General features: G+C 36.5%; 1 protein-coding gene across 10 annotated transcripts in view; it reads left to right on the forward strand.

Moving 5' to 3' along the window:
- Window positions 1–23,601, forward strand: part of etv1 (ETS variant transcription factor 1) — a 115,398-nt gene that overhangs the window by 53,541 nt on the left and 38,256 nt on the right. For all 10 annotated transcript variants that reach the window (XM_062984288.1, XM_062984285.1, XM_062984286.1 and 7 more), the window contains 3 exons: window positions 13,386–13,515; window positions 15,680–15,868; window positions 20,493–20,740. In XM_062984288.1, the coding sequence (XP_062840358.1) occupies window positions 13,386–13,515; window positions 15,680–15,868; window positions 20,493–20,740 (567 nt within the window). The remainder of the gene's footprint in view (window positions 1–13,385; window positions 13,516–15,679; window positions 15,869–20,492; window positions 20,741–23,601) is intronic.

Raw genomic sequence — 23,601 nt, forward strand, 5'->3', positions numbered from 1 at the left:
GTTAGGAGTGGAGGCACATGAAATATTGAAAACACTTGTTTAAACAGGTTGAGCATTCCTTATCCAGAATTCCAAAATCCAAAATTGTCCACAGAGATGGTTGAGATGGTGACACTTTTGCTTTCTGATAGTGCAATGTACAGAAACTTTGTTTCATGCACAAAATTAAAAAAAACATTGTCTGAAATTATCTTCAGGCTATGTGTATAAGTTGTATATAAAACATAAAGGAAGTTTAGACTTGAATCCCACCTCCAACATATCTTCTTATATATGTATATGCAAATACAGATTTTCTAAAATCCGAAAAACCCAAAATCAAAACATTTCTGGTCCCAAGCATTTTGGATTGGGATTATTCAACATGTATAAGAAGCAAAACAGAATGTGTCTTAGAATCAGTAGATAAATTGTCTCTTACTTGTAAGCAGTGGTTTTTTCCTCCCTGTTTCTGTGCATTGGAACAGGATCACATACCGATTAAATGAGGTATGAAATGTTTCAGGAATTCTTGGAAGTATGGTGTATGATTGAGCAAGGTTAACAGAGTTGAAAGTCTAATATAGTTCTATATAAAACTAGAAGTGCAATTTGTAGGCACAGCGCCCTCCAGGCCAATACAAACTTTATTTTTTTAGCCAGATCATGTTCCAGGTTTGTATTTAATTATCGTGCCTGCTAGACAAAATATTAAACCATCTGATTAAGTGTAGTGTTAACAGAACCTAACCGACAATGGATCAATAATAAAGTGAGTTGTGAAATCTCTCAATTTAATCATTTTAATTGCCTGGTTTTTGGTCATTTTAGCAATTCTTAGCAACCCCTTCAAGCTTCTCTCCCTTCTGGGGAGGTGGATGTCACTCATTTTAGTTTAGTAATTCAAAGTTGTATTGATTAATTGCACTAGAAATTAATTTTCAGTTCATGAACATTTTGAGTTTCGAGCATTTTTGACAGCTCTTTATTCACTGAAATTCGGGCTTAAAAAGGAAAAAAAGCATCATTTTCAGGTTTTCTCATTCAAGCTGTAAGAACAATGGATTGCCTTTCATTGTGACCTCTATTTGATCAAGAATTTAGGGCCATTTCCATAGGAAGTTAAATTTCTCCCTGGAAGAGAAGTGTAGTTCCTCTTAAGTGAAAAAAAAGTAAAAGTACGACACCAGAACAAAAACAGGCTTGAACACTTGTTATTTTTTCTCATTGGAAATGCTTAAGATACTGGAAATAGTTAATCTGCTTAATCCGTTTGACTTTTCTTGGCTGCTTGTTCAATCAACCTCCTCCAGTGAGTTAAAACAATTTACTATGTTAAGCACATGCTTTATCAAACTAAGGAGAAACAAGACTACAGTGGCAGTCATTTGGGGAGGAGGAGCATGGAAATGTAACTTCAACAAATTATTTTCAAAATGCAAATGTCCAAGGATAACCATAACTGAAGGTCTTTAAAGTGTGTGTGCATGTTTGTATTTGTAGAGCCCTATGGTTTTGAGTACAATTGAATTCAGCTTTTTAAATAATCCATTCTGTAGTTCTCTTGTGTTCCTTGAAATTAGCCATTTCCATAATAGATGGGAGGAATTTTGTTTTAGTAGAATTTTCCAGGTTAGTGCAACAAATTGGTTTGCCTTTAACAGATTCCCCTCCCCCCCCCAATATTTTCTTTCTTTCACTGTTATTATGCAAGTTTCTTTGAGGTTGATGATAATCTCTGGTTATTTCTCAAAGCTTCATCTCTTATTGCTTCAAATTACTTTTCTTCTTATGATCTGTTTGCATTTGATGGGGAACACATGTAATTAGGGCTATTTCATACTTGAATCACAAAACATGTGGGTCAGATGTCTAGAATGGAAATTAAAGTGTCACCAGACTATAAAAAGAGTGAGGGCTGATTCCGTATGGGTTTAAAATATCTGCCTAAGACTGCATTTCTGTACAAACTTTAGAATCTAAGAAACTCTTTGAATGGCAGCAACTAAGCGAGTATAGAATATTTCACAGCATTTGTAAACCAGATGCTAAAGCTTTCAGGAATAGTGGCGGGCAGAGTTTTCATGAATGAGCTTGTCAAATGTGAGCCAAAATAGTAATTTGGTGAATGTGTGTGCATGTCCGTGCTTTTTTCTTTTTTGCTTTTCTGAGTCTGTTGACAGAATCTTCTCCTAATGCATGTGGATTTCCAGCCTATTAAGGGCTGAAACAATTTAGGACAGTATCAGTCATTTGACCTAACAAGGTGTTTACTGGCAGCATATTGAAAAGTTTTCTTTGTAATTGCTTTGCCTTTGCTCTTTTCGAAGCAGGTTAACCATCCTTGGCATTTAGTTTAAAGCTTTCTGGCTCTAGTAAAGTTGGCTTTCTGTATTTTTAAAAAAGTAAATTAAGGGGGGGGGAATCATGTATTTTTTATATATTTAAAGCACATTTCCAATTGTGATTGTTAATTAACTGTGTCTTTTTCAACAAGAATTCACTAATACCATTTGGATGGGTTTCCATCTGTCTTCATTGGAATTTAACCATCAGAATTCTTCAAGTGGAACTCAATTAAATGAATGACCAACTCATATTTTCTTATTGCCATAATGAGAGTGTGTAGTCATACATAAACATCTCATTTACATATTTTAGGTACATTGCTATTTGGAGTAAATGGCTTGTTACCAAAATTAGATTTGGGTGGATTGTTTTCATTATAAATAAGGACCAAGTATGATTGGCAGCTTCCAGAGTTACCCAGTGGCCTGAAGGGTTTGCACAGCAGAAAGATGAATAGAACATTTCTTTCCAAGCTGTAACAGCAAGTTCCTCTTAAAGATGAAATCTTATGAGTTTCATGATTTACTGGAACTTCATTTCAAATCTTTTTGCTCATGATGTGTGTATGTAAATTCTTGACTCTAATTTGCTAAAAGTTTCTCCTTCAATTAAAGAAAGGTGACTGTTTTTTAAAAAATTGTAATTTAATAGTGCACATTACCATTGTAGAGGGATGGAACCAGTGTAAAGATCTATTTTTAGTACAGGTTTCTGCATCTATTCCCGGTGTTACAGTTAGATGGGTTTAGTTATCTGAAAAATTGCCTGACTATTATCTTTTTTGAAGAAGGAATAAGCTAACAATGGACACTGGGTGCAAAATTTCCTGATTTTAAGGCCGCAGCAGGCTGTTGGGTAGCCTCAAGTCCAAATTTATCTGATCCTTGCTTTGCACAACAAAATGACTTTAATCTTATTCACCTGGTGAGCATAATTGGATCCACTTTAAATCCTGTTTCTGCCTCCTGCGGAATTCTGGGGTTTGTAGTTTAGTGAAGCCCAGGATCTGTTTGGCTGAGCAGTTTAAAGGCCCCCTCCCTAAACTACATGTCCCAGAATTCTGCAGGAGGCAGAACGTGGATCCATGCTCTAGTGTGATGAGGTCCTCTAAATTAGCTTTCTTTAGAAATGTCTGATCTGCTCTTCCCTTAAAGAATTTGCTTCTACATTTCAAAAGCATTTTAGTATCTCTCCAACACAGATGGACAGTTCCATCTCTATTGGCGATAATAAGTCGTGAAGAGCAAAAACTGGACAGGCAAGTGGACTAATCTGACCAGCCACCTTGTGTGTATCATCAGCAAATTGAAATAATCCAACATGGCTAAACTAGACAGTGTTCTGGATACATTTTGAATATCTGTGGAGTTAAAGTCATGCTAATCGTGAACAACTTTTTTGAGACTCTTCTCATCAGCTCTTCACGGTATGTCATTGATGTTACAACCAAGATACATTGTAAAATGTTCCTCGAAATTTGTGAGAGAGCCCCTTAAGCTTTCAGAGTGGGAATGGACTTGACAGTCGCTATGAATGAATGCTAGACTATAATTTGCAAATCCTTTGAATGATATCCCTGACTTGGAAGGAGATTCAATTGTATCATGGTCATTATACTGCAATTTATGCAATTTATTGCACCCTGGGCCAACATGCAACCATTACAGCTGTTTTTTCTGCTCTGACCAGTTTTCCCACCATTCCTATTAATTGTCAGGGAATAAGCAGTTAGTCTTTCTTGGGAAATATCTGCAATATTTAACATAAAAAATCTCTTTATCCAAACCCAGAAGTAGACTGGATTTGCCATAGTTGGAGTAGGTAATATTAGTAAAGGTAACTGACCATTTTTACATTTATTTTTGGAGAGCAGAGGCAATGCTTTTTAAGCTCTGGCCATTTTAAACTTTATGTGCTTATAAGTTGATAAGATGCTTATTTTGAAGTGAATACAGTTAGGTGAATATCGGGCAACAGAATGGCTTTTAAATTGTTCTGTGTCATGTACCTGTGTCAATTTTATATTGTGTAGTATTCATGACAAAGAGGTTTCCATTCTCTTTTAGAGCTTCATGCATTTTTTCATGTAAAGATTACAGAGAGGGCATGTTGGCTGGAAAAGATTTCTAACATTTAGTATTCTTAAGTTTAATTTGGATGTGTTATTTTCTAGGAAAGGTAGCAACTTCTACTGCATAGCTGTACTTTTTTGTTATGTTAGATAAATGTCCCACATGGCTTCATCTCGCCCACATGGTCCATTTTTGCCAGTTGGCTCAGCCATCCAAAGCTTGGGCTCATCACACTGAATTAGTTTCCAAAAATGAGATGCCATGCTGTTTCCATCTACTAATCTAGTGTGGGTTGAAAGGATCTGATCTGAAGCCAAAACAAAACCAGATAGGATTGGATTACATCTAATATCCTTGCCAAAGTATTGTCAAGTTTTTAAACTTCTCAGTTTAGGAAAAGATAACTGAAGGATGCTTTCAGTATTAATGCTATTGTTCACGTGAATGCCCCTGTAAGTAAGTTTGCACATTGATATGTAGGAGAATTCATTGCATCCAACAACGCACATTGTGTGTACTTGCGGGCAAAATATGGGTAAATCAGCTGCTACTGACGTTCTGATGACTAATGCTGCGACATACTGTAAATCCTTCCCAGCTGGTGTGAATTGTACAGCAACAGAGATCTATAGAAATATGCACAGTGAAAAATCATGTAATAGATGACGTTCCAATTGAAAAAGAACAATCACAAGATAGTAGGATCACTTCTAAAGGACTGGAAACCACTTATCTGCTGGATTAATAATAATAATTTCATATTGTTTACACACAATAGTTCTATAATACCTAGTCATGTATGATTATATTGGACCCCTTTAAAAGACTGGCAACCACATATAACCTACTGAAGTAGTAGTAGCAATAAATATTATTACTTAAATAAAATTTACATGCTACAGTTTTTTAATATCCAGTCATATGTGGTCATAAATGAACTATTATGTTTAATTTGGGATTTGGTATTACATATATTTTATTAATAAAATAACACATTTTGTAATAAAGAGAAAAGCCTCTATTGAAAGGTGGATATTGGGTTTATGGGTGCCAGTAAAGCCAGGTATCTGGTAGTTCTCTTGCTTCCCCAAATCACTGCTTCTTACCCCAGAACTACTTTCTGATGATTCAGAAAGTTCTCACTTATTTTTGGTCTCTTCTAGTTGAGACTAAAATTGGGTGCTTTAAAAACAGAAAGAGTCATATAAATGAAGAATATGCTTTTACTTTTCAACATTGTGAGACTTGATTATGATTCTTTAGGACTCAGTTCAGATACTTTGGGATCTTGATTCTTTGCACGTGAAGTTCATTTTTTTTACTCAATTCTTTCCTTCCAAACTTTAAATAGCATGCACTGTCATTTAATGTCAGCATGTCTTCCTGTAGGCTCAACAAAGGCAAGACAAATAGAGTTACCTTCGCCTGTTGTCACTGGCAAGAATTTAAGTAAGGTGCTGTCCTCCCATCACAGATCTTGTAACATACAGAGAGGGAGAGTCAGTTGCACTGGAGAAGGTTTAACATTCTCCATTAAAAACTATGAAAAATGAGGACCACGTTGACTTGGTTTTTGGTGATCCAGGATGAACTTACAATTTCAGTGAAATTTTTACCAGTAAGAAATCTAAATGAAAATTAATCATCCAGTCTCTTTCTCCAAAAGCTTCCAATCTTTCTTCTTGTGAATAGTCCTTTTAAAAACATAATTTCCTGTTAAGCACCACTGGAATATGTCTTCAAGTTTTACTTTTCAGCTGTCTCTACGTATCCCATTCCATTAAAAAAGACACTATTGTATTTTCATCATTGTCAAAGAAACTTTTTAAGGTCTATCCCATGAGATTTGCCCATATTACACTTGTGTGCTATGGCAGAGGATTTCTCTGGTTTGTTTTTGTATAGTGTCAGCATAAAACTGGTAAATGTTAATTAGATCACTTCTAATTATCTTTGTCTATGAATATAATTTTCAAAGATGTAGAGAAGTTATCCTGGGTCTCCAAAAGGTAAAACATTGTGGTCCTCATTGCAAATGACATTTCTCAGCCCAGATGACTTTTTGTGTATGTTAGAAGATCAGGGATCAAATAATTACCTGAATTCTTGCTAGCAACAACAGGAGAGAGTAATATAATTTTTTTCCCTTCAGATATTTCTGCTTGGATTCAGTTAGCTCTTAAGGAAAAAGTGATCACGGAGCCTTTGATTATGAAGCTCAATTTCGTAAAGACAGATAGCCAAATTTGTTTAACAAACGTCTAATTTATGTCTGCATCTTTCTGCTTCTTCGCCCTGTTTCAGTGTTTCATGTACACATTTTGATGTTTTTCCCATAAAACAAATCTCTGTATAGATCAGTTGCCCTCTTAGACAGAGAGAGGACACACATACATATCTATACACACCCACATTCATACTTGTGCACACACACCCATTATGTTGACTCTCTGCATAAATATTTCTGCCAGAAATTCACCATAGAGTCATGTGGGAGGATCGAAAAATTCCCAGAGAGTTGTTCTTTCAAATTAAAAATATAGTGTTAATTTTTAATTGCCATTTTCCCCCACTTGTGAGGGTCCTGCACCCTAACTGGGAGAAAGTGGAGGACCTACTCTCTCTGTGTTTGTGAATATGTGTATACAGAGAATTATATGGGGTTTCATACATCTTTCCAGGCACTAACAATAGACATAACATCTATCAGTTTGATTGTTGTAAGTCATCAGAATTCATCCCTGCCCTTTGATAAAGAATGCTCACTCAACACAAGCACAAATTTCTTTCTCAATATTTGTAATAGGCTTTCCAGTGAAATTTCCAGTGGAAATTGTGCACTTGGTTACTTGGTTGTCCAGCTTTCCAGAATTTTGTGAAATACAAGCCCATAGACATTATTTTATGAAATAATTCTTCTATAGTTGCTGCAGTCTTGCAGTGTGTTCTTGTTTCTTCAAGTAGGTTTTACACACACACACACACACATATATGGTGCACTTTCTCTGATGTAGTAGCCTTTATTGATTTTATCTTGGGGCCTCTTCACATTGGTCTTCAGCTCCATCCTAGGATGCTTCCGGGATGGAGTCTAGTGGGGCTCTGTCCTGGGTTCATCCTGGAAGCATCCTTGAACTGAATCCTGACAACACGAGAGGCTTCCTGTGTTCTCATTCAGTAAACCAGAGAAACATGGGGGGAAATCAGGCAGCAATGCGTTCTCTCGTGGGATGGGAAAGGGAATGATACATTTCATCCACTGCCTACTGGATATGCCCTGCTGCCCCATGAATGTATCTGCTGTTCCCCAGCTTAAAGACCTCAATGTGATGAGGTCCTTGGAATTATCTGGGCAAAATTAAATGGCTAAGACATTCTTTTTGCTCTTTGGACATATTCCTTGATGACAAAAGGCACTAGTCCGATCTGCACACATGCATTGGTGTCAGTTGATGTAGAACAGTTGTTATAGGTAACCACAGTGTATTTGGTCTCAATGTATTTTCTACCCTTCTCCCTCTCATACTATAAAGAGAGTACCAGATTAGAAGTCATCCACCAAGTCTCCAATATTACATCCTGTTGACAAGTCGAGAAAGTGAGCAAGAGAGATCACAGTAATGGAAATAACAGCAAGGGGGGTTGAATAATGGTTCTGATGGCGTTGTTGCACACCAGAAATTCTTGATTCTTTTTGCTTGATGTTTATTCTTTTCATTTCTTTTTTTTATCAAACGTAATGTTAGCAAAATCCAGGAAAGCAATGTTTTGACAGCAGTGGTGGGAATAGGCATTTTTTCAACAATGTTTTCTATCGACTGAAGATACTTGAGATGATAAAATCGTTTGCTATGATTAAACAAACAAAACAGGCACATTACCTCAACTTCCCTTTTCTGTAAAGTCTGCCTTTAACCAACATGGACAGCAACAGGTCTTCTGCTGGAGATGTTTGTTCAACTCAGAGCAGGTGAAGAAAATTGCAAAAAAGGAGAAAAAACTAAATCGGGGACTCTGTCCTTTAAATGTATTTCAGTTTGCATTTTGATTGCAGTTTGGAAATGTTATCACCCACTTTGTCACAGACATAATTCACATCTTTCTTCAGGCACTGTAAACAAGAGAAATGGTTTAATGGTTCCCTAAAAGGCACTCTGCACTGATAGCTGAGATTAGACCCTTTAGTAATGGATTTTTGCGTGCTGGAGAAAGAGGGGGGGGAAGGGCTTGGCAGAGGGAAATGTACTGGAAAAGAATCTTTGAGAGGCTATGCTGATGTATCTGAAGTGCCTGCTATTCTAGGTTTTATGCATGGGCAGGTAGATGGGTTTAACGGGAGGGTTTTATCAGTACCCTTTTGCTTCTGGAATTTAACTACATAATAATTGAGGTCATGCCAGTCAGTTCATCACCTGGAGACAGCAAGCTGAGATAGGACTACGGTAGGCCCATCTTTTTCTGTTCACTCTCAGGAAAACAAACATGTGTCCTCTACTTCTGTTTTTTATAAGACTTTCTCCTAGGAAACTTCTAATAAACAAACAAATAAAAAGCAAATAAATAAATAGACCAGCATTAGTGACTAAAGCTTTCTTGAAAAACATAATTTTAAAGTATTTTTATTAGCACATGTGAAGGCCAACCAATACATGATTCTCTACTATATGGTGTGACAAGTTCATCAGTTTCTTCTGTTACTTCCTTTTGCTGGTAGAATGCAAAGTTGTCTTATGTAATTTTGGGATTTAGTGTGCATCTGGGTTTGTGGAAGTAGGTCTCCTGCTTTTTAGCAGCCAGTCAACTTCTTTCTCTCTATCTCAGTCAGCCACGGGGACAAGTTTTGGTTTTGGAGAATTTTGATTTCTGGATAAGGGATGCACAACTTGTACTCATTCATTAATTCTCTCACACACACTCCTTTTTTCTCATTTTGTTTTTATAAGTTATGACTAAAATTGGATGTATCTTTTTGCTTTTTATTCAGAAGTTCCATCCATTGTTCAAAGTTTGCCCGTCTTCTCCAAGTTGTTTTCTTGTAGGTCATTGTAATTCGCATCCACGATCAGCATCCTCATGACCCTTATACATTGATGTTGCCTTGTCCACACCTTTTAACTGCCTTTTAAAAATGTTCTCAGACTCATTGCAAGCAATTTGCAGAAGCTTTATTTGGACTTGTTATTTGTTTCAGTTGTTTTCCTCTAACAGCCATTCCTTATGCATGCTTCCTTAGGTGAACATGACATTCAGGAAGTGAGCAAAGAAGCCATATCAGGATAAAATAGAGCGTAAAACGTTTTTTATTTGTATAAAGTTAGGAGTGCACTCCTGCATATAGTATGCACTTAGATTTGTGTATTCTACAAATATTTACTGTATGTATTGTACTGAAACTTTCTGGACTATACAATCTAAGAAATATCTTGAGAATTATATCAAAAAATGTCATCATGTATTTGTTGCTTTCCCCATCTGTACAACTATTAATCCGCTTCCAAAAGTAACTGTGTATTCTTATAGAACAAACCTTGAATGTGTAGTCAGATAAAACAATCTCATATTTCTACTTGGCTACTATAAGTTAGATATTTCTGTTGCTTTCCTGTTGTGGATTATACTCCAGATATGTGGATAACACCAAAATTACATAGAAGGTTCTAAGCAATAGAATTATTCCTCCAGAAAAGTAGAAATAGTCAGTATGACTTGTACAATTCTAATGTTTCCTAGAAATAGGAGATGTTTGCCCCCCCCCCCCCCCCAATATTTCAAGGAATAGAGAACTGGATAGTTAGATTGCTTTTCCCAAATATACTTTTTAAAACTGTTTTCCATATGGCAGGCGATCGATGATCACGAATCTATACATCCTGCCAGTTCAAATAAAGTTTCAAATATTTCCAATAGAGCATACTGTTTAAATGTATTTGAAACAGAGGGAAAATTGAAGATAGAAGACTTATTTCTGACTGTAGAAATTAGGAAATCTTTTAGCATTTGGTCTATTGTAATTATGGTCATGTAGACACTGAAGTATAAGCATGTCCCTTGTGTCCATTTTGCACAAGTATTACTATTTATTGTCTAGTAAACTTACCTAGGGAAACTTTGAAAGTTTATTCATATTGTATAACTGTATCATAACTCTTTCAACATTGAAGATGAAAGCTTCAAGTGAGATCCACAACAGCAGTGCTACTCAAAGTAGTGGTCCTTGGAGCAGTTCCATTGCCGTATTTCTTAGATTCTAAGATGCCATTCATTTCAGTACCACCAACAAAAACAGGTTTAGTTAAATATATAAAAAGGACCTGTGATTCTAAGATAGATCCTGTTTTAGAGATGTTTGTATGAATCTAAACAATACAGTATTTGCACCAAAGCCATTGGCTGCCATTTCCTGGAAAGCATCTAGGAAAGAAAGGAAGGAATAGTCATAGTAAAGAGGCACAGATATGTTGGGGGTCCCTGAAAATTGAGGGAGGAATTCTGGTCATCCCTTACATTTGATACATCAAGAAGTGCTGCACTAGGGGATAGTTCTTTAAGCATTGTTTCTGTACCATTTATGTGTAGTTTTATGGAAATGATAGAGAAATAAACCAGCCAACCTTTCTGATATGAGAAACTCCATCTCAGAGAACCCAAAGTAGGTAGGATAAACTTTTTAATTAAAACTCCAGTGTAACAGCCTCCTAGCTCTTTACTTTGGGCCTAGCTAACCCTGTAACATAAGCAAAAGAAAACGTACCTTGCAGTTGAGGCAGCAGGCAGGAGCCGTGTTCAGTGAAAGTAATTTAATTAGTGTTGATCATGACTCCAGATGATGGTGATTTGATAAGGAATAATTTAGTACTTAACAGCCTTTTACATGCACCAACTCCATGTGGGAAGGTAAAGCAAATTGCACAAAATGAATGTGCTGCGTTTGCTTGTGCCTATTCCAGTGAGCTGGAAAACTGGCTGATAGCAGCCACCTAGCTAAGTTCTCCCTACTTAGATAGACAAGCATATCTTCACACAAGGATTATAGTCATGTGAGAGTCTCTGTTCTCACCATTGCTTCAGAATCAAAAGGAGGACATAATTTCTCAGGGAAGATGAGCTGCAAGGAAGGAAGCAAAAACAAGGACGTTGGGAGAGAGAACAGGACCAGTATTGCTTTCTGTGTTGGGGATGGGTAGGTAATTATGCTTAAAAACGGAAGATGTCAGAAATGTTTTTGTTTTGGCTTTTAAAAACGTAATTCTGAGAAATATATTTGAAAGCCTGATTGTGTATTTGGCATCTATTAAGAAGACATTTGTAATTGATCAATGGTATGATGATACTAGGATGTCACTGCATTATCCTGCCACTGCTCAGTTGGGAAAGGAATTGTTGTGAAAAGTAGGCCCCTTTGTTTTTGGGGCATGGCTAATCCCATCTTCTGGAGGGGTGATGATAGAGGAGTCATGTACATGCAGGATTCATCATTGTCAGAAGTGGTGTTTGGAGAGGTGTAACCAGTACATTACTTGTATAGTAGAACCCATATATCCACAGGGAGTAATGTTCTTAAATTTACCGCAGTGACAGGAGACGATGGATAATAATGAATCCTATTGAACTGGGATTTGGTCTCAAACAACCATACTATGGTGACTGTCTCTGTTAAGTATGGCACTTCTAATGTTATTTATGGCAACTAAAAACTAATACAAATGGACCATTGTTTGTTGCTTTGCTAATAAACTGGGATCTGAACCATGCTGCTATTTTAAATGATAAGAGCCCTAACAGTACAAAAAATCCTTGGTGTCTCCAAACTACCAAACTCCAAGATGCTCCTTACAATTATCTCCCCTCCATCTCGCTCTCTCTCTTTTTCTTTTTGGTATTGCATTATTACTTCAGTGATTTAATTAATCATGTATTTTGTTAGATTCTCTGAACCAAGGGGAAGCTACTTGTTCCGCTTTGAATGCAAAACTGTAAAGGGCTACATTCAATTCATTTGTTTTTGGTATGTGGACTTAAAATGAATGCTAGATTTGCATATCATTTGCATGAATCCTGGAAGGTATTAAACAAGTTGTTGGACATATATTTCGGTGCACCTGTGCTTTCCTTCTGAATGTCCAGTGGCTGTAATACAAATTACAGGCATGTGGTTTTTGTTGTTTTTTGGAGTGGGAAGAAGTGCTATGTAGAAGAGAATATAGAGAGGTGGGGGATCTCAGTTGTGCCCATTATCCTCCAACTTGGATGGACAAATCACAGAATCTTTGAAAGATAAACTAAATAGATTTGGCCATTAAGAGAGTTAGTGTGTCTTAGAATAAATAAATTGAATTGTGTTCCTCTTTACTGCCATATTGCTGATCTTTAAACATTTCATTGTCATTTTTTCACAAATCTGGAAATGTATATTCCTATTATATTCAAATGCTTGTATGCCACAGCACGATGTCTTTTGATGCCCAGTTTCTGCGTGAGGCTGAAATTGTGCTTGTCACTGTGCCATTGTACGTGATTGAGCTCATGTTTAAATTCAGCCCTTGGTCACAATGTATGTAGCATTATAATGCTGGTGAGATGGTGCCTTGCTGACACCACATGCAGAGCAGTAGCAACCTAATTTTAAAAACAAAATGGACTGTAAATGCTATGGAGGCCAGCCATTTCAGCCTTTCTCATGTCATATATGAAATGCATCTGAATTATAGGGGTTTTTTCAGCAATTGAATAGGCTACCATGAAAAGTAGTCAACACACTTTCATTATAAAATTATAATATGAGTTGGCTATCCACATTCGAAAGGTGCCTTAACTGTGAATTCTTGTACTGGTAGGCAATTAAACTAAATCTTTTTTGAGGTGTCTTTTAGCCCTGTGGATATATGATTCTATGAGTATGTTGCCCTCAATTGATTTTCTCATTCCGGTGCAATGCTTGAACTTACTGAGTTTCTTTTTTCTCTCTCTTTCTCTCTCTCTTTCTAGTGGCTTTTCATGGCCTCCCGCTGAAAATCAAGAAAGAACCCCACAGTCCATGTTCTGAACTCAGCTCGGCGTGTAGTCAAGAACAACCATTCAAATTCAGTTATGGGGAAAAGTGCCTGTACAATGTCAGGTAAAGTAGACAGTTTTTGCAAGATTGATTTCACTGAAAACTATAGAGTGATAAAGACATGGTGTTAAGAATCTATTGGAATCTAATACTGGTAGACATGGGGTAAATATGCAATAGAATGGAGAGTAAGAGTCCTGAGGTGGTTGGCGGTAGTGGAGGGGTTAGAATAAGATATTATAATCCTTCATTGTTAAGGAAACTAGAACAACAGAAATAGAGTCTGGACAATATTTTTTATGTGTAACATTATAATGCAACCCCCATTCCATGGAGTGAGTACCTGCAGTTTCATTTAGCCATGTCTCATAAAATGTGTGTTTTTTAGGTATTTTCTAGGTCCTCCAACCTGCTTCTTGATTTATTTATTTATTTACAGTATTTATATTCCGCCCTTCTCACCCCAAAGGGGACTCAGGGCGGATCACATTATGTACATATAAGGCAAACATTCTATGCCCATAAACACATCAAACAGAGACAAACAAACAGACAGACACAGAGGCAATTTAACTTTCTCCTGAGGGGATGTTCGATTCTGTTTGTTTCTGCTGGACGTTGATGATAGAGATGTGCTGGTCGACCTAGAAAAGTGTTCTCTTTAGGCATTATCTAGGTCCTCCAGTATGTTTCAGTGGTGTGCTTCCACTAGAAGTATAAAGTTTGGATTATTCGTGATTTTTGCTAACCATGGTAAATGTGAGCACGTATTACAGTGGTTGTACTGTACATAGATGTTGCATTTGCAGTTTAAGGGCATTCCGCCTTATTACCACAATTTTTAAAAAATTAAAATGTCACCTCATTTTGAAACAAAATTTTAAAATATAGGCCAGCGAAAGAAGGAACAAACCACATAATAGCAGAAACAGCCTTAGACTGGTGACATTTTGTTGAAGAACGATGGATAGATTTGCACTCCTGTGTAGCATGTTCTGAAATCATTTTAAATCAACAACTTCTCTTTGACTATTCCTTTAAATATCTGTGATTCGTTTGCATTTTTAAGTAGCCTAAGGTTCAAAAGAGCAAGCTATGCTTTCCATGATTTAGAGGTATCTATGTGTTTGTTTAAACACCTTTAAATTACATTTTGTTCCGGGTTTTTTTTCTTTCTTTCTTTCTTTTTTTTGAAAAAAAGATACGTTTTACATGCTCTAGATTGAAAGAAGCCTTCTTTCCAGAGCCTGGTCTAAGCAACACATTTGATATTTCAACAACTTTTACAGTTGATATGTATGTATGTATGTTCATGGATGATGATTAAAAACCACATTTTATTAGCATTTGCAGAGACTATTATCTCTTCACAAGCAGATTGCTTCCCTTCGGCAATGTAGACTGAAGAGCAAAACTTCTAAAATGGCTTCTAGGACAATTTTTAATTGGTGTGATAGCATTATGCTCTTTAATAGCTTTTTCTTTTGAAAGCCTTAGTATGGTGGTGTGAAATTTCTGCATATGTTGTTTTACTGAAATCTTAGGAGAAAGAATTATAGTCAGCGCTTCATTTCTATTCTACTTTTAGTCCCATGTTTAGAAAAAGATGGGATAAAAACTGAATGAACAAACAAATTCTATACAATAACCTTCTAAAACAAGGATTGGCAAAATACAGATATTTGTTGGATTGCAATTGCCATGAGCCCTAGCCAACATAGCCAATGGTGATGAATACTAGTTGTGTCAGCAACAACTGGAGGGCTGCACTTTGTCCACCTCCGTTCTACAACCACTGTTTTGTCCTAATAAAGAACAGCAGTCCTCTTATACAAACTCAGTTTTTCTGTAGCATGTTTTTGCCATACTTTTGTAAACTAAATCTCCGGTAACAAAGAAGTGCTTAGCCTATCCACATGCTTTGTCCACTTGATCTACTTTCATAATCTGTGACGAGTGGCTACACACGTCAGCTACAGGACTTTGAAGCATCATTAGATCCACTTTTAAGCATACTGTTTTTATGATTATGGGTCAATCGCCTTCCTATACATCCTGTACATATATGCCTTTTCAGAAGTGAGTGTCATCTCTGTAAATTTAACCAAGGTTTTGACATAGTCCTTCTTGGAAATGGCAGGTATTGAATTCAGGGGGTTGTTTCACTCAAGCCATGTACATTGGCACTGATCAGAGATCCTTATATCTGCTTTTATTTAACTTGCAGTGCCTATGATCAGAAGCCACAAGTGGGAATGAGGCCCTCCAACCCATCAACTCCATCAAGCACTCCAGTTTCGCCATTGCATCATGCCTCCCCAAACTCGGCTCAGAATCCAAAACCTGACCGGGTTTTTCCTGCTCACTTGCCTCCATCACAGCCCATTCCAGACAACGGTTTTCCTATGGACCACAGGTAAAAGAGTGTTCTTCCTTGGGTCTTTGATGGGTGTTCTGATGTTCATTAATGATAGTCACCATCATTCACTCTGTTTGCAGTTAGTTGCCCCTAAAATATTTGTACCTAAATCACAGACCTAAATATGCAGAAGTACTGCAGAAGCAGAGATGTGAAAAGTCTTGGGAAGTATAAATGACAGGAAAAAGAGATTTCAATCTTGCTTATTCTGTACTTCTCCACAACTGAGGGTTTATTGGCTTTCTGTCTTTCTGGATGTCAAGGGAGGAATTGATGAGGCAAAAGAGAGGTCTTTAAGGAATGTGGTGCTACAATAAAGAAAACTCATTTGTGTTAATTCTGAAATCCCACCATAATTAATATGTGATTCTGTTGACTATTGGAAGTGAGACATAAAGGACTAAATGTACACGCATGTAATGCATTTGCTTGGAACCAGTTTGATCACTAATGTACTAAATCATTCATTACAGCGCGACATGGTTAACAGGAAGTTAACAATGTACTCAGTGTTGTTTTTTTTAAAAAAGAGTTCATTAAATTCTTTATAGACATGGTCTATATAGACATTACTACTTATTCTAAAAATTTGCATAGTATCCATTGAAAGGGTGTGGGTTTTCCCCCTTTGAGCCTTTTGAAATGAAACAGCTTAGGAAAAGGAAGTTAAGCTGCCAAAACAAACTATGTTCAAATAACTTTAGCCTGAGTGAAACCATAAAAGCTAAAAAACTGAATCGAAGCTTCAGCTTCGTCCCTAAATCACCCTGCTTAGTTTTTGTATTTGAGGTCCTAAGGCAAAGCATTCATTGACTAAGCTCAATCTATTTTGCTTAACTTTTGCTGTGACTGTGTTTGAATTGTGATTATAATTGTTTATGCAAGCCTAATCAAACATTTACTTATTTGGTTATTTTCTAACCTGCCCGGAACATATTCAGGTAGTCAGTTCAGATGTAATGCTGTGTGTTCCCCTTCTCACTTACTTGCCGACATGAAGAAGGGCATGGGGCCCCAACTAGTATAGTGTTCTTGAATTTGTTTGTTTATGCCACAATGGGCCATGTAATTACAAGTTATGGTTCCCATGTATACTTAAGAACACAGGACAATCAAGCCAGAGGTCTACTTAGTCCAGCATTCTGTGCCACAATGGCCAATTAGATGTCTATAAGTAGCCTATAGAGCAAGACACAAATTCAGTAGTATACCAGCATCTGGTATTGAATTATTCAGCCATGCATAGTGAAGTGAGACACAATGCTTCTGATTTTTTTTTCGTGTCAGGAGTGACTTGAGAAACTGCAAGTCGCTTCTGGTGTGAGAGAATTGGCAGTCTGAAAGGACGTTGCCCAGGGGATGCCCGGATGTTTTGATGTTTTTACTATCCTTGTGGGAGGCTGGAGCTGATAGAGGAGCTGGAGCTGATAGAGGGAGTTCATCCATGCTCTCCCCAGGTTGGATTTGAACCTGGCAGCCTTCAGATCAGCAACCCAACCTGCAAATCACAAGGCTTTAACCCACTAAGCAGAAAAAGGAGACTGGTCTCTATCTCATTATAGATGGTCTGAAATTATTGTCTTAAAAATCCCAACACATTTTGGCCTGTACATAAATCTTTCATGGGAAGTCATGGATTAATAATAATAATAATAATAATAATAATAATAATAATAATAATAATAATAATAATAATAATAATAATCTTTATTTATATCCCACCTTATCTCCCTGTAGGGACTCATTGTGACTAAAAGTCATAGTCCTCAAAAAAGTTCAATTTTCGTTTAAGCCATCTAAGTTAGTGGCCATCATTCCAGTGTCTAACTATCGTAAAGAGTTGTCCAGAAAATCCATACTGCTAATGCTTTTCTTCTGTATTCCTTGAGGATAGAAGTATCTTAATGCTTTGGATTGAAGGCCATATGAAGTATTGTACTGCCGAATGTAACTTAGCATGGAGTTCCATGGTTGGGTTACCACTACAGAGAATGCTCTATCATGTGTACTTACTAATTCGTTAGAGCATGCAATAGATCCACTGAAACTCTCAGATGTCTAGAAGGTTCATATTGAAGAAGGCCATTTTTTAGATGTCTTGGCCTAAAGCCATGTAGGGCTTTCTAGATCAAAAACAGAACTTTGAGTTGAGTTTGGAAGAACATTGATCCTGGATCTACACTGCCATACAATCCAGATTATCAAAGGAGATAATCCAGACTAGTTGATTTGAACTGGATTATATGCATCTACACTGCCCTATAATCCAGTTCAGAGCAAATAATCTGAATTTTATATGGCAGTGTAGAAGGGGCTTGAGAGTCAGTGAGCTAGTATAGTCTCAAACACATATCTGACAATAGCCTGGCTGTTGTATTTTGTATTAGACATAGTTCCCAAGTACCTTTCAACCTGTAAACTGTTTGACAGCAATCTACTCAGGTGGCATGTGCTCTTCTAAATATATTGATAATACCTTCATAGCCATAATTTGCCAGTCTAACTCTGTAGGCTCAACTCACTGGGCAACCTTCTTCATAGATTCCTAGTGAAAGTAGCATGTACTATGATGATTTTTGAACATTCCAACTCTTCTGCAATTGCATAATAGTGGGGACATGGGAAAGTCAGGAAAGTAGGGGACAGTGATATAAAGAAGATGGGAGAATTCCTAACAGTTAGCAAAATTTTGTGAACCACTGGCTTAGCAGACCTGCAACTCCAATAACAAAGTTCGTAAAAAAACCCCACAAGTATGTGGAATATAAATGGCCCTAACAAGCAGCAACACGAATCAAAGCCACTTGTATAAACAGATGGTGTGATTCCATAGAAAGCTTCCAGTGCAAGTATTATTAACTTCCACTGAGCCTTTACAAGTGAGACTTTTTCTTATTTTAAGTTCACTCCTTGACAGTTTTGAATGATAATTTCAACTTCTTTTCTTAACTAAAGAGAAGAGGGTGGGGGAAAATGAAGGCATTGCCAATGTACTTAGTTGCTTCCTAATGTTATGTTTCTTTTTATTTTCTACATATGTAGGTGAATTACAAAGGCATCACTCCTTTCACTGTGGCATATAATATTTTTAGCAGTGGGAAATAGATTTGTTTTCAGACTAATATGTAACTGAATTCAAGCAAATGATATTCAGTTTAACAATAAATATTGTTTCTATCAGCATATACAGACTCTTATGGACTAAATGTTCCCACAAGAAAATGCTGCTCCATACTATATAAATACTTCATTAGTATCAGAGGGTGTTTAAGTATTGTAGCGTCATCTAATTTTACTCCTCTGAGTAAAATCAGGTAGTTAATATGAGAACTTAAAAGAGTATTAGTTGTGATATAAGAGTTGTTAGGCCACATATTAGCTGTCATAGTTAATTACCAAATGGTGTTTTAAGGACAGTTTGTCAAGGTTGCCACTCCTTTTCTAATGATTTCACATTTCCTCTTTTATTTTCAGGCAAACCGTAGTTACCTGATATATCTGAATCCCCCAAATGGTTTAAATAAAACATGTTTTATTTCTGAATCCAAACTGGAAACTTTCTTCAATTAGTTTTTTTATATATATAGTATGATCCCCATATCCACAGGACCAGTACTTGTGGTTTTACCTACCTACATCTGACAAAACATATAATCTCTAGATATTTTCTATGTGATTATATGGCATGTTAACACCAGAAGTTACCATAAACTTGCTCTGGAGGATATGTAGAATTCCTAATACATGCCTCTATGAATTTTCTAGGTCCTCCAGAGCATCACTGTGGTACCTTCTGGCAGAAGGTGTTAATTACAATAGGGTTCACAGTAATAAAAAATTTCCTATTTCCGGTAAATTCAGAAATTGATCTACTGCAAATATAGGAGTCATATCTTTTGGCAAACTCTGGGCTGGGTAGGGAATCCTTGCAAGGAACAGAGCCAACTGTGTAAACCTAAAGCATATTCAACACCTCTTCTTTATGGTGAAACAATGATTTGTCATTTACGTGTAGACCAACACTTAAAATGGTGAGATATGGAGCACTGTATCTTGGTTTTAAAAACTGAAAAGCAAACAAGCCAGCTGGTCCCTGGGAAGTGTACTGTGTCAAGATCTACCAAATCTTTCTATGTAATCAGCCCTTTCATTCCTATTTTTGTGGTGTATCTGAAGTAAGAGAGGAATTTACAATTTTAGCTGTGGTTCTCATGCTTTATCTGAAATTTCGGCATGGATATTTGTGATAGTTGAATTTGTTTTATTTTTTCTTGTTATTACTTGTGGAGAAAAGAAAGCTGTTCAGAAAATAGTTGATCATGGTAGGCCTTCATAAAACCTTTATCTGGGACAATTTTGAACATCTAATTCTAGCCAAGCGATAAATATCTAATGCTTGTCAATAACAATATCAGTTACTATTTCTCTGCTGAAGGGTTTATATGCACCATGTCCACCACAATACCGTCTCCTGACCTGTTACAAAGGTTCTTTCTCTTTTCCCCTCTCAGCCCCTACACTTTTTTGATTCTGACACACTCTTTCTCTCTCCATCCCCTCCATTTTTCTTCTGTTAACATCACTCGATTTCAAATTGAATTCTCTGTTTCTGATACTTTAGATTCCGCCGTCAGCTCTCGGAACCTTGCAATTCATTTCCTCCTTTGCCTGCCATACCAAGGGAAGGCCGCCCAATGTACCAACGGCAGATGTCTGAGCCAAACATCCCTTTCCCACCACAAGGGTTTAAACAGGAGTATCATGATCCAGTGTATGAACACAATGCCATGGTTGGCAATTCAATCAATCAGAACTTCCCCCCTCCTATGATGATTAAACAGGAGCCTAGAGATTTTGCATATGATTCAGGTAAGTGGAAGGCTTTCTTTCCTCTCTGTTTTATTGTTGTCATCTGTCTTAGTTGATCAACGTCTGATGACGTTACCATATGCTTTCCTTGGCATTGCCTTCCTTGAAGAGATTGACTTGCTTAAGGTCATCCAGGGTCTCCATGAATGAATAGAGTCTCCCTGAGTACAATTCTACACTCAAGTCACATTTGTTAACTGTAGTATTGTGCTTATTGAAGAGGACAACTTTGAGTTATTATGTTAACTTTAGTGCTAGAAAGCTCTTTATCACATCAAAATCTAAGCCATTGGATATAACTCTACCATTGTCTCTAATGGGACTTGAGCATCTATTGATTTTGATATCCATATGACATTTTGGAACAAAACCCAAATTGATACAAATGGCCCAGTATATATTTTCTGTGTCCCCAAAAATGTTGGAATAATTCCTCTTAAATCTCACTTGCATTTGTATGCCTCTCAAGATGGTTGAAGCGAACTGATATTGAATCTGACAGTCTTCTAAAGAGACTTGGGTCCTGTATACTGGCTTTTGAGTAGGATATATTTGATCCTACTTAGGAAAGCCTTATAGATGTGCCCATTTATATGATCTTAAGGAATAACTAGTGAATAACAGGTTAGTATAAACTTTATAGTATAAAGTTGTTATGCTGATCTGGTTTTATGTTTTAGCAAAAAGAAAATGAGCATTTGCTCATGCTCTTAGTTTGAACCAAGGCTATATGCCTGTTCTTGTATCATGTCCTCAATCAGAGTTTTCCTTGTCCTGCCTTTCACCAAGATCCTTATCTAGTAGAATGTTGCATGGACTTGTGCTTCTCACTACCCACAAGATTTTGTTTTATTTAGTACAAACACAATTATTGAGGCTATCATGCCTATAAAATATCCTTTATTGCCAAAATAAGTCTTAATAAATAAGAATTTACTGTTCTAAATAGTTCCTCTTTCTTATTTAATCAGGACCATCATATTAAAATGTAAACAGTTAGAATGTCTCTTAATTGGAGAAAGTCAAGGCAGTGGCCAAGTTCTCTATTCCTTCTCTATTCCTTACCTTCTCTGTGAGGTAAGCCCAAATTAGTTACATTGAAGCTCAATGAGTTTCATAGACAAGTTGGGGAGAAGGCACAAAATACTAGATATAGATAAAGAGAGGACAGGATAGATAGATTGCAGATCATTCATAGATCACTCATGATCTATTAGGTGTAAAACAGAATGTCTGTTATAATGAAAAATATCTGATCGATGTTGTGACACTGATTTGAATCATTTTTCTTCATCCATACTCTTAGTGACTTGTTTGGAGTGTGTGTTTGTGAAACACTTGCATATATATGTTCATATAGCGATATATTGCTCTCTCCTTTTCTGTCCCTGACCCAGGCTAGTTCAGAATTAATCCAGATCTTAAAGTAAATTATTTATTGGATTGAAATTTTGTGTTGGTTTCCCATTCTGAATATCAAAACTGATGGGTAAGACATGGTTGGGTTGTATTGTGATCCCCGAATGTGAAAGGGCCTCCATGTACATATTTTTCATTCTTCTTGGGCACTCATTCCAATGTTTTGTTTCTGATTCTCTTTCTTTTCTGTCCTTCACTATTAAATTCAGAAGTTGGTCTATGTACTTTTGCAGTAAAATAATTAGTTCTAAAAATGAACCAGCACTGCAACTGGTGGCCATGAAAAATTAATTTGTGGGCTCAAAGTACTTTTTATTGGCATCTAAATCCCTGCATTTAAGTTGCAACATCTGTACACAACATAAATTGTAGTCAACAACTATGGTTTGATGGTATTTTGTCTTGTTGCCATCTGTTATCCTGAAACCATCTTTTTCCTTGTCCTTGCTCTAAGTGTACATTAAATAACCCTTTTGGAGACATAATGCATTTGCCATTGAGTCATTGATTTTATTATGCTTATGGATGTTTGGGGGTAAGTCACACTGAAAAAAGAGCTTGCATAATATTGCTTTACTGTCCAGATAAAAACGACAACAAAAATCTGTTTTGCAAGATCATTACCATAAGATGTTCCTTCTGGGATATTTTGAAAGAGCCTCATAACTGCTGATTGCTTTTGAGCACTGTATTCTTACCCGTTTTGGAAATCTGGTGAATGAAAACCATTTTTATGGAATGATTATAACTCTATTAAAACATGACATTAATTATGGCATCGGAAATGGCAGATCAATTAGTTGTAATTGTAATTGCAGGTATGCAATTTCTATTGCAGAATGTTGAGATAATGGAACATGGAAAGAAAAAGAAATGTCAACAGAGTAGAAGCTGTTTTATTTTTCCACCTATTTGAAGAGCCATGCTGTGGGGAAATTAGGAAATATAAAATAAGGCAGTAGCTTTGATTTAGCTAATTTTTATTAGAAAAGGAATGCAAAAAGATTTGAGTTACACAGAACTGCATGTTGGGGTGTTCTAGATAATTCAATAGCTTGCATAGGCTTTTTAGCCAGTTGCAAGTTAGTATATTTAAAATAATGATCCACTGATACTATCTTTGTGTGTTTATTAAAGTTAAGAAGTTGAATAAATTAATGGATTGCTTTTTTGTAAAGTTAGTGGCCTGATTAGGAAATAACAACTCATTTTGTTTTTTGAGGAGGTTTGTGAGTGGGATATAAATAAAGCAAGAGAGTAGAATAGAATGACCATAAGAATTAAACCTAGGATTATTAATTACTTTGGTCTCATATCTTTCAATCTAAAAATATTTGGCTATTATTTGACAAAATATAATAGGTCAGCTGACCTGTTCAATGTATGACAAAGATTTTAAAAACTTGCTTCTTTATGAGCTTCAGAAGAAAAAGACATTCTAG

Source organism: Anolis carolinensis, chromosome 6, assembly GCF_035594765.1.
Source record: "Anolis carolinensis isolate JA03-04 chromosome 6, rAnoCar3.1.pri, whole genome shotgun sequence".
Taxonomy (NCBI): domain Eukaryota; kingdom Metazoa; phylum Chordata; class Lepidosauria; order Squamata; family Dactyloidae; genus Anolis; species Anolis carolinensis.